This window comes from Aulonocara sp. 'chitande type north' Nkhata Bay, linkage group LG8 (genome assembly GCF_057382095.1).
Source record: "Aulonocara sp. 'chitande type north' Nkhata Bay isolate Kocher_YH1m ecotype deep benthic linkage group LG8, A_spYH_male_GT1.1, whole genome shotgun sequence".
Classification (NCBI taxonomy): domain Eukaryota; kingdom Metazoa; phylum Chordata; class Actinopteri; order Cichliformes; family Cichlidae; genus Aulonocara; species Aulonocara sp. 'chitande type north' Nkhata Bay.
Window position 1 is genome coordinate 7,194,142 of NC_141351.1, and position 12,752 is coordinate 7,206,893.

A 12,752-nucleotide genomic window follows, 5' to 3' on the forward strand; every position below is an offset into this window, starting at 1 on the left:
AGCCACAATCGCCCACAAAAGTTAATACTTGTCTACAGCTATTAAAAAACATTACAAACTACATTGTTGCTCCTTCATTATCTGAAAAAGTCTGTCCCAGATGCTGCTGCCTTAACAGTCATTAGAGACTACTGCTGCTGAATATGGGCTCCGTAAATGCACAATTTACTCCCACTACAGTAACATTTCCTTAAAACTACAATGCCTAGCTTCTTTCTTAATTATCTTGCCTTTGCTAAAAATGACAAACATCATCTATTTTTAAATGTCTTTAAATGCTTTCATTTAATGTTTATATGTATATATATGTATGTATGTATGTATATATATATGAAAAAAAAAAGATTTAAGTCTAATTTAGCATGTTAAGGGCTGATGTTTGGGACAGCAAATTTAAAATAAAAAAGAGAGAAACATTCGTATTTGGAAAGGTTACCAGGAGAAATTAATCTTTTGAGCATTTTACCAAAAGACTTTGGAAACCAAAGTGGAAATGTTTGGCCATAATGCACAACACCACATTGGATTAAATTGCCTGATATTGACTGTCCAGCATGGTGATAGAATGGCCACATGACCCGGACACCTTGCCACATAGAGTTGACCATGAACTCCTCTGTATGCTATAGTATTGTAGAATCAGATGTGAGGCCATCTGTCCAACAGCTAAAGCTCGGCTGAAACTGGATCATGCAATAGCATGGTCAAAATTCAGACCCCAACCTGTATGAAATTTTGCATTGGGGCATTTACAGAGCTGTGCATGAATAAATACCTGCAGACCTCAATGAACTGAAGCAATGTTGTAAAGAAGAGTGGGCCAAAAATCCTCCATAGTGATGTGAGAGACTGCTAAAAGTCAAATCATGCAATCATCATGCATTCTGCATTTTAGCTCAGTTCTTGTGAAATAGATAATGATCCAGTGTAATATGCCATGTGTTGTTGTTCATGTGAGTTTCTGTTTAAATGTAAAACCTCATAAGAACCAGATGAAGTTTTTTGTTATGTCCTCATACATAAAACCTACCTAGCATACTTGGGTGCAATGCAATGCACCTACTTATTAGTGCTACAAAACAAGCGTATAAATCGGAAGAATTTAACTCATCAAAAAGCTTCCAAAGGGACCAGCAGCACTGTGGCTCAGCAACTGGAATAAGCAGAGGTGAGGCCTTGCAGACAGCAATCGGCAAAGAGCTCCCCGTGTACTGGCACACTTACAGCAGACACACCCCTAACTTGAAACCCTGACAAAAATCTGAGAAAGCGATTAAAGACACCCGGTGGTTATTTAACAGGGGCGGGGTGGATTAGGTATAGAAACCAAAGATATTTTTATGCAGCCTGAAATCAGACGTTTAAGCCTGTGGGGATTGACTTACTTTTGGAGCCAGCCACAAGTGACACTTAAAGTAACTGCAGCTTTGGCCACTTTATCATTGCTTCTCTTTTTTTTTTAATTTTAGCACAAGAGATCGGTGTTTGGAGTGCTAAAAATAACAGCTTTAAATAGTACCTTAGTTAGGTTTAAAGTGTTGCTAAACCGCTGTATCTGAACACATTGTTCTCGGCTATGTCAAAATGCGCCCTGTTCTTTTTTATTTGTGCAATTTGTGCATATTTGTGCCTCCAACCAAACCTTTAACCCCCGCTGTCCCCAAAACTTCACTTAACTTGGCATGCATGCCACATGAGAACTGACATATTTAAACAGATATCTGGAAGATTCATGGCTTGCATTTTCATTAAAATGTCAAACCCTTTACTACATTAAATTGCCTATTTTCCATTTTCTTTCCAAAAACCCTCCCGGTCACTTCCAGTCCTCCCACTTCTGCTGTATTCCTAGAAGGGGCATGCAGCCGAAATATAAACACGTCTCCCAACTGCAGCTGATTGACACGATATGTTGATTTTCTCATTGCTGACACTCACTTGAAGACATTTGAAAATAATAGCATATTCCAGTCTTAAAGCAGCTCTGCACACGTCACGAAACGACAAAAGGCAGAGGTGTGTGTATGTGCAGGTCCTCGGGCTATTTCACTGCTTTTCATTAGTTAGTATACCCTAATATGTCTTGGAAGTGTTTGCCCCACAATTCATTTGCACTTCTGCAACCATAGCTCAAGGAGAGTTTAGACAGTATGGTGCAAAATGCATTTAGATCAAAACACCTAAATTCATCTCCAATCCCATAATTCCCACCACAGCCTCAGTGAAATCCAGTCGCTGCGAACACTCAAGATTAAATGACCTATTTGTGTTTATAATTCACTTGTTACTGATGTTGCAGACCAGTGGTTTCCCAATTTCCTCTAACTGCAGTTCCACTGTTTCTCGCCCTCAGCTGCTCATTTCACCTGGCAGTACGGGCATAATGAAGTTTCAAACAAAATCGTACTTTGTAAATGGAAAATATTGTGGAATTAATTATAAATGACTGGTGCAAAATATTAAAAGGACTGAATGAGGCAAAGAGACGGATTCAGATATTATTATTTAATAGAGGCCATTCATTGGGACACCGCGCCAGTAGCTACACTTTCATATATTCACTGACAACATAATATGTGCATTGACTTTTCGGGCCTCACTGGTGCCTTTCTCTTTCCTCAGACTCCCTTAGCCTTGAAGCACTTTATGCTAAGTTAATTTACCCAAATATATCCGCGGCATCACGGCAGCCGCCTCAACATCAACAACTTTGTTAATGGAAACTTGCTGATCCATAAACGTTTGTGCCGCCACAGACTTTTTGCTGGGGGGCAGCTCACGTATGAATGTTAAAAACCATACAGATCGATGAGGGGCATTTGCAAAAGAGGCATAAGGTGTGTTTAATTATAACTGCGTCAGGGGTTTGTGGGTGTGCGCATGCTGCTGGGGGTGGTGTTGCCGTTTAAGCTTCAGAAGCAAGGGGGGTCTGGTATTTAAATAGGGTCACTCCTGGGCCTCACCTTGCAAGTGTTATGCTATATTAAATGCCACTCATGTTAAGTGTGTTGAAACCCTCCTTTGATGTAGTCAAGACATAATATAAAGGTTAAATTGAAAAATGTCCCCTTCCACAGCGCAGGAACATGCCATGATTGATCTCTCTTGTATAGGAAAGAAATGTTAGGCAGACCTGTTTAGTTAGGCCTCCTTTAAGTGTATGAATACAATATGCTGTAATAAGTGAGTGGATTAGAATTTAAGTGTCAGTCAATCAGGATTTCAAAAGGTCAGTGAAAACAGAATTTGCAAAATGCAGGCTGAAATTAGGTTTAAAATAACTGAATTCCAGCAGAACAGGCTTACTTGACAGCAGACACTTATCATAGTTGGGAAACCTTAGCTATTACTAATTACATTAGCAATGGTGCTAATCTAGTGCTTGTTTTTAACCCTTAAAAAAACATTTAAAAAATACATATTAAATGTAAGCAGGTTTTGAGTGTACATACAGATAAACTGACCAATTAAAATGGACAGAAATCGGTGTCACGGATGCCAACAATCTACACAATGACTATCCAATGATCATCCTGTCTCCTGATAGGGTGTAGCATGTTAGCACGCTAACATTTAGCCTACTTAGCAACATAAAACTACGGAATACAATTATTATTTAGTGGGTATCAAAGCAATAAATGGAATATAAAATCAAGTTAAGTTTTTTTTAAATAGTATATGAATCAAATTTAAGTGTATGAAATTGGGTATTTGTAATCTGGATTTGTTTAGAACACAAAGGATCCTGAAGCTAAAGCTAATTTGAGTCTAGCACTTACTTATTTACACCTATATGTCTTTCCGTGGTTATACTAAGGCCTGTTTGTAACTAAAAGAAAGACATTTTTTAGAGAGTTCACACGAGATTTTTTGAAAAAAAAAGAAAAAAAAGAAAAGAAAAGATGCTCAAAAATAAATGTTTTTTTAATCAATATAAAATTAATTTGAAAAATGTTAACATTTCAACCAGAAATGTAATATACTTATTATTATGTTTTTACATGGATGTTAGAGCTTCTCTGATCAGATCAGTTTTTATGTAGAAAATAATAAGATAATTTATTAATTGAAGGTATTAAAAAATACCTATATTAATAAACAAAATATTTCAAAATATTTTGGGGATTAGTATTATTATCATTATTGTTATTTTCTTTTTGGGTAGGGATTTCAGATTGAGCTGGGGTGTAAATAGAGAAAAACAAATTGTGTAAGCCACATTAAAGGGTGTAAAAAAAAAGGGAAACGCTTCAAAGAACAAACCATACAATTTTGGGTTTTTTTCCCCCTTTATATCAACTTTTGATCTGAACATAATCCAATAATTTCCTTTGTCTGATCCATTTTAAAGCAGTTTTACACACATCATAATTGTGCTCACAATTTCTGTGTATATACAGACAGACAAAAATCTATAAATGGTAAATGGCCTGTATTTGTATAACGCTTTACTAGTCCCTAAGGACCCCAAAGTGCTTTACACATCCAGTCATCCACCCATTCACACACACATTCACACACTATAAACCTAGTCTATGTCAGCACTAGACACCACAGACAGTATAATGATAATATCCTTTGCTGAAAGTTCAAAGTTAATCTCTTGGATGAATTCCCACATGTATTCTTAGACTTTTCGTTTAGATTCCACCACACAATACTGTACCTCCTTATTTTGTTTCTGCATTTACATTTTCAAGTAAAATTCCTCTTGGAATTCCTGTCCTCAGATGTCCTTGTATTTCCCAGTTTTAGACACAGACCGTGATGAAATAAGTTTAATGTCTGCTTCCCTCTCCTCTTACAGAGTCCAGAAGTGCAGGTTCAGGTGCTGTGGCTCCAGAACGTGTATTGGCGGCCCTGGGGGCCCTATATGCACGGGGCCATGGGAGGATCTAAGCCCAGACAGGGGCGGATCTGGAGTGGATAGGATGTAGTCAATGCTGAACTTGATCTCTGACTCTGGTTTCCCTTGCTGGGTGGGGTTAGGGATAAGGTGGTTATGTTGGGGACCGGGTCTTGGTCTCTCGGGGTTTAATGGGCAGAGGGTGGATTCGGGCTCAGGACGTCGAGCTGAGGGCGTGTGCTGGTTGCTGTGGCTCTCCAAAGAGTGGAAAGGGCTTTCTCTGGAATCACGGAGGCCAATTTTCATGTTTCTCCGGCGTCTGCGACGGCGAAAGTTGCCGTTTTCAAACAAATCGAGCATGGATTCACAGCCAGTGGCAAAAGTCCAGAAGTTTCCCTTTCCCTTCTCATTGCCCTCAGTCCGAGGAACCTGCGGAAAATAAGACAAAATATGTCCTTATTTACTATAATAATAATAATAATTATTATAATGATAATTGCAAAAGTAATTCTGCTGCTGTAATAGAAGGAACACATCTTCTGTCCTTTATCAGGAAAGTAAAAAATATGTATACGGAAGCTTCTTAATCATGACAACAGAATTGAATAGAACTAAAACCAATGATACAAATAACTGATGATTTCTTTCTTGAAAAAGCCTGATGGAAACTAAAAATCTGTGTGTGAGATGCACCATTTTTAGTTCTCCCTGCACGCTGTGCTGTGGGTCCTTACCTTGATGAAACAGCTGTTGAGAGACAGGTTGTGTCTGATGGAGTTCTGCCAGGCTCTCTGGTTGGATCGGTAGTAGGGGAATCTCCTCATGATGAACTCATAGATGCCGGACAGAGTGACCCGTTGGTCGGGGCTCTGCTGGATAGCCATGGCTATCAGAGCGATGTAGCTGACACACAAACACACACGCAAACTTTCATTAGGTGAAACATAGTAAGACGAAAAGAGGCAATCAAATGGGGAGAAGAAAAAATATTGACAATATTTTGTCAATATGTAAAAAAAAAAAATTCAATATATTCAATATTTTATCTTTGATATTTTATCTTTCATATTTTATCTTTGATTTTGATTTCATTTATTTTACAAAGATCAGAAAGTACATAGATCCTCTACTTGACCCTTTTTAGCAATGATTCTGTTAAAACAACAGTAATTTATATTGGAGAATAATAGTACTGTAAGCACCAATCATAGAAGGCTGTGAGCTCAACAAGACAAAATATAGTTTGTTTTTTCAGCGGTGCTGAAAAATAAATTTAAAAAATCCCCAAAAAAGAAGTCTGGTTTATTTTTCTGAGAAACATTTTGAGTATTATAATGAACTTCACTTTAAAGTTGCAGTTCTAGTTAAATTAAACCAGGTTATCATCAGTTTTGTGTCAGATTCGTAGCACTGGGGAAATAAAAACAACAACAAAAAAACACAAGGCATTTTTCTAAGTAGCATTTTGTCTAACGACCTATTATTAAACTGCTTTTCTATGACTTTACATTGTAAAGAGAGACAAAAAGTCCCACTGGAAAACTGAACTGGACCTAAATGTAAAATATGTCTTTTTGTGTGTATGATTGTGTGTATAATGACTAATACACAAAAAATGGGGGAAAAGAAAAAGATTTATTAATAACCCTCCATACCTGTATGCCGGTCTGCACATTTTCTTCTCTTCGTCCGTGCTGGAAGAAGGGTATCCGTCACCATCGTAGTTGAAACAGTTGAAGGGGTAGTGAGAGTTGTCAAACATATCTACACTTTGACAAGTTTGACGTGTAATCCGAGGTGTTTGGCTCCTCTGAGTGTCCTGGCCAAGGCCCAGCAGCAACACCCTGTCCTGCTGCTCTGCTCTGCCACCATGCTCTGCTCAGCCGGCTGACACTCACTCCGAGCCCTGCTGATGATGGCTGCCTCCAGCCCCCCCCCCCCCTCCCTCTTTCCCTCCCCTCCTGGTCCCAGCTGCTCTCCAGGAACTGCTGCTGATCTCGAAACTCGCAGCCTCCTCTTACGAGGTCTTTGAACCCTTGCGACCCTCCGTTGTAACACCAATATTTTCGGCAACCTCTTGAAAAGAACGCTTTTCCCCACCTTTCTTGTTTTTATTTTTGGGTCAGGGCCTGTTTCTAAGCCAGTCCCCTACCTCTGATCGCCGTTTGTTTACACACTCTGCTTTAAGTGGTGGGTGTAGCACTCAAAATCTATGCAAACTCAGATGTAAATCATGCACCTGACTACACTGCAACAGTGTTGCTACAACACAGAGTAGTAGTTGACTTTTCAGAATAATGACTGGAGACTTGAAAGCACATGAAAGAGAATTATAGCTAAGGAGTTATAATATATACTATCTAAACTATATATTATACAGCAGAATGTTTCTCTGTATCAAAACTTGCACTCTACCTTTACCCCTAACCTCCACTCAGTTGTCCTGCATCTGGACACAGCCAGAGATGATGGATGCCCTGCAGGGTATTAAAATCTTTCAAATTTACACTCCCAGATTTTTCCTTGTAATCTCCAGCCCCATCTGACACAGACAAGCGGCATCTTGCGGCTCATTTTGGAGCAATGATACATATTCTCCATCACTTATTAGCAGACCAGTGTGTAAAATAAAGTTTAAATGTAACTCACTTCCAATCATGTAGGACAAATCGACAGCTCCTGGTTGGGGAACTAGTAAAGTGCAACTTTAGGTTTTCAGGTGAGCTTGGCTGTGTTTACTCCCTCCTGCGCGCTCACGCAGAGCCGCCACGTTACAGTGAGAATAACGTTGCTGTGAGCGAGACTCAGAAGAGACCGTCAGCTGTCACTGCAGCTTGACAAGTCTTGCGACTCGTACACAATCATATAAAATCAGTGCAACCTTCTGCTAAGCTCTTGCTGTGCTGATGCAGTCCACCCAGCCTCTCGCTGTACCCGGAGAGAACATACACAGGACAGACTGCTCCTCTCCCCCCTCCCCACCTTCAGCAGGATTCTGGGTGGTCTGCAGGGCTCGAAGGCCGCCTTCATGTTTTATTTTGCTTCTTTTTATAGCTTAATCTCTCCAAATGTACTTAAAACAGCAAAGCCCAAATCAACAAACAAAATCCTTTGCATCTTTGTTTTCTTTTTCTCTCCGTTAACTCTTTAGGGTGCATGTGTGTGTCCACTCTGGCAGACTTTTTAGCCAACAACGGGAAGTATTGTAGATGCTATCTATAATGTTCTTTAATGGCCATAAATTGTTTCCGTGTCTTTAAAACAGGGAGATGTGTATTCTGAAGGGCTCTTAACGGGGCAATTGGAGCTCTCCTGTGGGGCGACAGAGGCCGGGAAAACAGCCCCAAGGTCTGCCAAGCCTCTGTGTGTGGCCTTTCTGCTGTTGGAGTCACATATAGGTACGCTGGTGCGTACGCACAGACGTTAAAGCAGTGCTTGTGTTTATTTCTGCCGGCTGATCGAGCAGCTGAAAGGTCAAAACCGTGCTTAATTTTCTTGGAAAAAAACGTTGTTCTTTAGTCTTCATCCACAAAAGGATTCACAGTTTTGAAGTGAAGGTAAAAGCAAGATTAACCCTTGACGGTCAGTGTAAGGTGCTGAGCAGCAGATGCCAAGGCGGCACCTTTGTCTCATTAACAAATGTCCTTAAGCAAGTAAAGATATTGCTCTAAAACCTTTTTAATGTCCCCTCGTGTTTTTTTTTAAATTGTATGACTGATTTGAGCTCATTCAGGAGTAGAGCCAAGAAGAAAACGCAGAGCAGTTCAAACATGGCTGTAAACAGGACCGACGGAAGAAAAGGGGCGCAGAGGAGGAGAAGGAGAGGTCACAGTATCAGGCTGGTTTGAACTGAGATCTGATAAGCACCTCGTGGCTCGCTCCCATGACTAGGCTTCCTCTGGCGTCCTGTCTGCGGCCGGCCGCGGTGATTACGGCCCTCAGTAGTTCTCCTCTGGTCACTCTCTGTCCCTCTGATGGTTGTCTCAGATGCAGCTTCCTCCATTCATCACTCTGTCTGCCTCGTTCTGCGTATCTGCGTGTGCGTGCATGCATTTATGTAAACCAACCGAAGAGCCTTTCCGGGGGCTGTTCTGTGAGAAAAGGTTATCAAAACACAACCGTGCACTGGGAACTGTAAACATGGTTATGCACAGATCTGAGGCTGAGGGCCATTTTCTTTTGCACTGCACTGTGCAGCCATCCTCACTGAAATTTTGGAAAGAAATAAATATTTTGTTGTAAATAAATAAATAAAACGTCATTGAAAGAAGGGTTAAGAAGAAGACAAAACACACACAAACACACACTTCCCCGCAGACTTGTGCTCACACACTCGCTATCACATTTATTTCCCTATAAGATAATTGCCTCACACTCAATTTGGGGCTTATGTGATCACAGAGATCTGGTGGCTGTAACAGCCTAACATCAGTTTAGATGCTTATAAACACAAATGCTTGGAAGTGATTTTATTTTATTTTATTTTTAAAGGAATAAGGCGATGGTAACAGCCTAATCCTCTGTGTACAAGAGGAAGACAACATGATTCACAACCAGGAAGGCTTTTTCCGTGATGATGTGACAAAGAGCATCACTATCATGAGCCTTCCTGCCATTAAAGATCTACCTCCAGCAGTGCCTGCGTAAGGCCCACAGTATAATCAAGGATCACAGCCGTCCATGTAGCACACCAGCTATTCTCAGGCAGATGGTACCCACCCACCCCATGTACTTTCAAGAATTTTTAATTATTGATTATTTTTTTAAATGTTATTTATCTGACTTCTCGCTACTTTTCTCATCTTAGCTTTTAAACTCACACTGCTTTTGTTTTTTTTATTTTTTTATTTTTACCTTGACTCGAGAGCCGAGTTATTATGGTTGTAACTGCTTTCACTGACGAGCTGTGCCCCTCCAAATACACGTCACCAAAGTGGACTCCTAAAACATGTTTGTGATGCATGTTGAGCATTTATTATTATATTTTTCAGAATTATTGTTGCCAGTTAAATGACAGGGTGCTCTGTGTTTAAATGCATTTACAAACTGCAATTATCCAAATATAAAACATTCCCTCCACTCAAAGTTGGAAGGAGGACACTAGACACAAGTGGGAGTTTGTGGGGATTGATTTCTTTTTACAGCTCGCCTCAAGCAGCATCTAGCGCAGGGGTGTCAAAAATAAGGCCAGTGGACCAGAATCGGCCTAGCCAAGACTCAAATCTGGCCCACTGGACGTCTTAAAAATTTGTATGACGATATACATTTTTTCTACAATAGGAAATTCGTTTTTTTACATTGAGTTTACAGTCAAATAAATCTTACACATGTATTTATGTTTTTTACAATTTAAGCTCAAAGAGTCATGTTGATAGATTTCATTCATTAAATAGAGCAGCATTTCTTTTGTGTAGTAAAACTGAGATGCGCTGCTGAAATTGCACCTCTTTTTTTATATTGAGACGTTTCAGGGATGAAATATACAACTACACTTGTTTACACTCACAGAACTGTGTTTTTACTGGTCTGACCCACTTAAGTGTTTGTGGCACTTGATGTAAAATGAGTTTTACATCTCTGATCAAGAGGAACTGCAATTTACCCACTTCTGCCTTGGCTTCAAATAAATTTACTAACTTTCACAGGTCTCGCAAGTTTGGGGAAATGTTTGGGGCATTTTCAGGTAAAGTACCAACCAAGGAACATTTGCACATTTGTAACGAGTTTTGAAGATTTTTAAATGTTGTTGAAGCACATTATGTGTTTCGTGTAACATGAAAAGGAACAGAAATTACTCCCACAAAACCAAAGGATCCACATTAAAGTTGAACGGGCCAAATCTAATCCAATATCCTATCCTAACTATCCTGAGGACTGAAGGTCAGAAGAAAAAGAGAGAGCTCAGAAAGCTGCGAGGCACTGAGACGGATGAGGAGGTTCACTCTTCTTCTCGAGCTGAGTCAAAATGATCTGGCTCACTAAAAAGAGACGGAAGAGTGCTTGCATATGATTTGTTTAATGACATTTCACATTACGTTGCTTGCTTTGCTTTAGAGAATGAAAAAGACACATTGTTACTGTCAGGAAGAAGTGTGTACGGAGGAAAAAAAGACTCAAATTATGCTGATTTTGTTTTATTGCACTTTTACCATGATGCAAAGAAATTCAAGATAAAATCCACAGAAACGATGAGCGGAATAAAAACAAAAAGAAAGGAAAAAAAAAGAAGCATTTTCACTTCAAGGACACCATCTAAGGTTCTCCGTTGATCCACCCATACATCCATACACACTGTACCGCCCTGACACAGGACTATGGAAACTTAATAAAAACCCCTTATGGAACAGATGGAGTCAGCACACATATGTAGACCTCTGTGTCTTATCTATAGCTCGTACCCAGGAGGAGCTTAACCCTTTCTGCTATGAATCCAGACATTCAAGTATTTCTATCATTGCACAGGCACTAGATTTTTCCTAATGTAATATATTAAACTTTCAGCCAGTGACTGAATCATCGACACCAACAGTTAAGCTATGAGCTGCTGGTAATGAATGAAATATACATCCTGAAAAATAATCTCTCCACAACAGCAACATCTGGACATCAAATATATATTACAAAGAAACATTAGTGTCACATTTGGCTTTTGGTACCGTAACTCAAACCGCATGTCTGTTGCGCTGAAGGCAATAAAGTTGGGGGAACAAAAAAAAATTGTAAATGCTGTAAACACAGGTGGCGATGTGTGGTGCCTGTAAAATGGGACTGCCAGTACCCGGCAGCTGGCCACCCTCTTTGCACGTGCTCAGGTTGCCCTCTTGTGGACAAATTAAGGAAATTCAGCTTTAAGACAAAGAAAAAAGGAAAAATATGTTACTGATTAGTATTCATTTTGAACAATAAATAATAAATACTCTCTTAAGGACATGTAACATTTATGGGCAATAATTCATGGGCTAATCCAGGAGTAAACCTGTACTCCACTCCAGTCGAATATTTTTCATCGTCCAACTATGAGATGCTGAAACGGCTCAGCAGGAATAAAGTTAAAAAATAAAAATCGCAGCAAATCAATATCATTTTCATAATGACAATAACAGGAAGTCCCCTTCTACCTCTTCCAGCCACCCTGATTGGTTAACCATGACGCTTGCAATATTCAACAGCAGGTAGAAACACATAATTCAGCATGTGAAGAGGAGGGGGCCGGATTCTTTTACGAGTCCCTCGGAATTCACTGAATTCAAAAAAACGGGTCCTGAACCAGAAAGGCGAGAGAAGGCGTCCTTTGCAAGACTTTAGCGGTTTGGTTGGTCGGCGGGGTCGGCTGTGGTGGTACACTAAACTCAGGGTTGGATTTTTCAAAGGAGTCTAGGTGGTGGGTTCGGTTCTGCTAAGCCCCGGATCGGTCCAGAAATCTTCAGCATGTCTCGGGCATCAGTACAGTTACAAGTTATTGCACTGTTCTTTTTTTCAGTGCTATCCAGCAGGCGTCCTCTTCTGCGCAGCCTATTACCTCGGGCAGGTGGGCTTTCCTGTAAGTTCAGCAGAATTTAAGCCCTCGGAGAAATTAAGCACAGATGGAGTTCATCTGCGTTACAGGATTCCAGTTCAGTTTAAAGGTAGACTGGGTTTGGTCCGTCCAGCCTCAAATCTCCAGGTAGTCAGTCCAAGTCCTGCCGCCAAGCGCCCCCCGCGGCAGCTACCTCCTTCTCGGGCCGTTGTGGGCGTGGTCTGTCCCTTGGTATCCCTGGAGGTCGTCCTCCACCACGTAGCTGTATCCCTCCTTTTCGATGCAATCTGACAGCACATTTAGCACCTGGTGACGAGAAAACGCCAAGCTTTTAGTACACGGTGAGCTTTTTTGTAACCACTACGTACTGACTAGCTTTTCCAAGAACAA

General features: G+C 40.4%; 2 protein-coding genes across 2 annotated transcripts in view; both read right to left on the reverse strand.

Moving 5' to 3' along the window:
• Positions 1 to 4,330: 4,330 nt before the first annotated feature.
• On the reverse strand, positions 4,331 to 6,739 carry foxl3 (forkhead box L3). The gene is made up of 3 exons (XM_086304737.1): positions 6,502 to 6,739; positions 5,581 to 5,773; positions 4,331 to 5,275 (listed from the first exon to the last, which is right to left on the reverse strand). Exons 1-3 carry the CDS (start codon positions 6,606 to 6,608, stop codon positions 4,802 to 4,804), a joined length of 774 nt encoding a protein of 257 aa, XP_086160863.1. The 5' UTR covers positions 6,609 to 6,739; the 3' UTR covers positions 4,331 to 4,801.
• Positions 6,740 to 10,964: 4,225 nt separating this feature from the next.
• Positions 10,965 to 12,752, reverse strand: part of fam20cb (FAM20C golgi associated secretory pathway kinase b) — a 63,657-nt gene continuing 61,869 nt past the window's right edge. Inside the window, exon 11 of the mRNA XM_086303070.1 lies at positions 10,965 to 12,668. Within this exon, the coding sequence (XP_086159196.1) occupies positions 12,552 to 12,668 (117 nt within the window). The 3' untranslated portion in view covers positions 10,965 to 12,551. The remainder of the gene's footprint in view (positions 12,669 to 12,752) is intronic.

Excerpts from the sequence above, each read along its gene's own strand:
- foxl3 (XM_086304737.1), bottom strand. The coding sequence starts at position 6,608 with ATGTTTGACAACTCTCACTACCCCTTCAACTGTTTCAACTACGATGGT. Across the intron at positions 5,774-6,501 it reads ATGTGCAGACCGGCATACAG|TTTGCGTGTGTGTTTGTGTG; the intron begins GTATGGAGGGTT and ends ACCTAATGAAAG. Across the intron at positions 5,276-5,580 it reads TCAACAGCTGTTTCATCAAG|GTTCCTCGGACTGAGGGCAA; the intron begins GTAAGGACCCAC and ends TATTTTCCGCAG.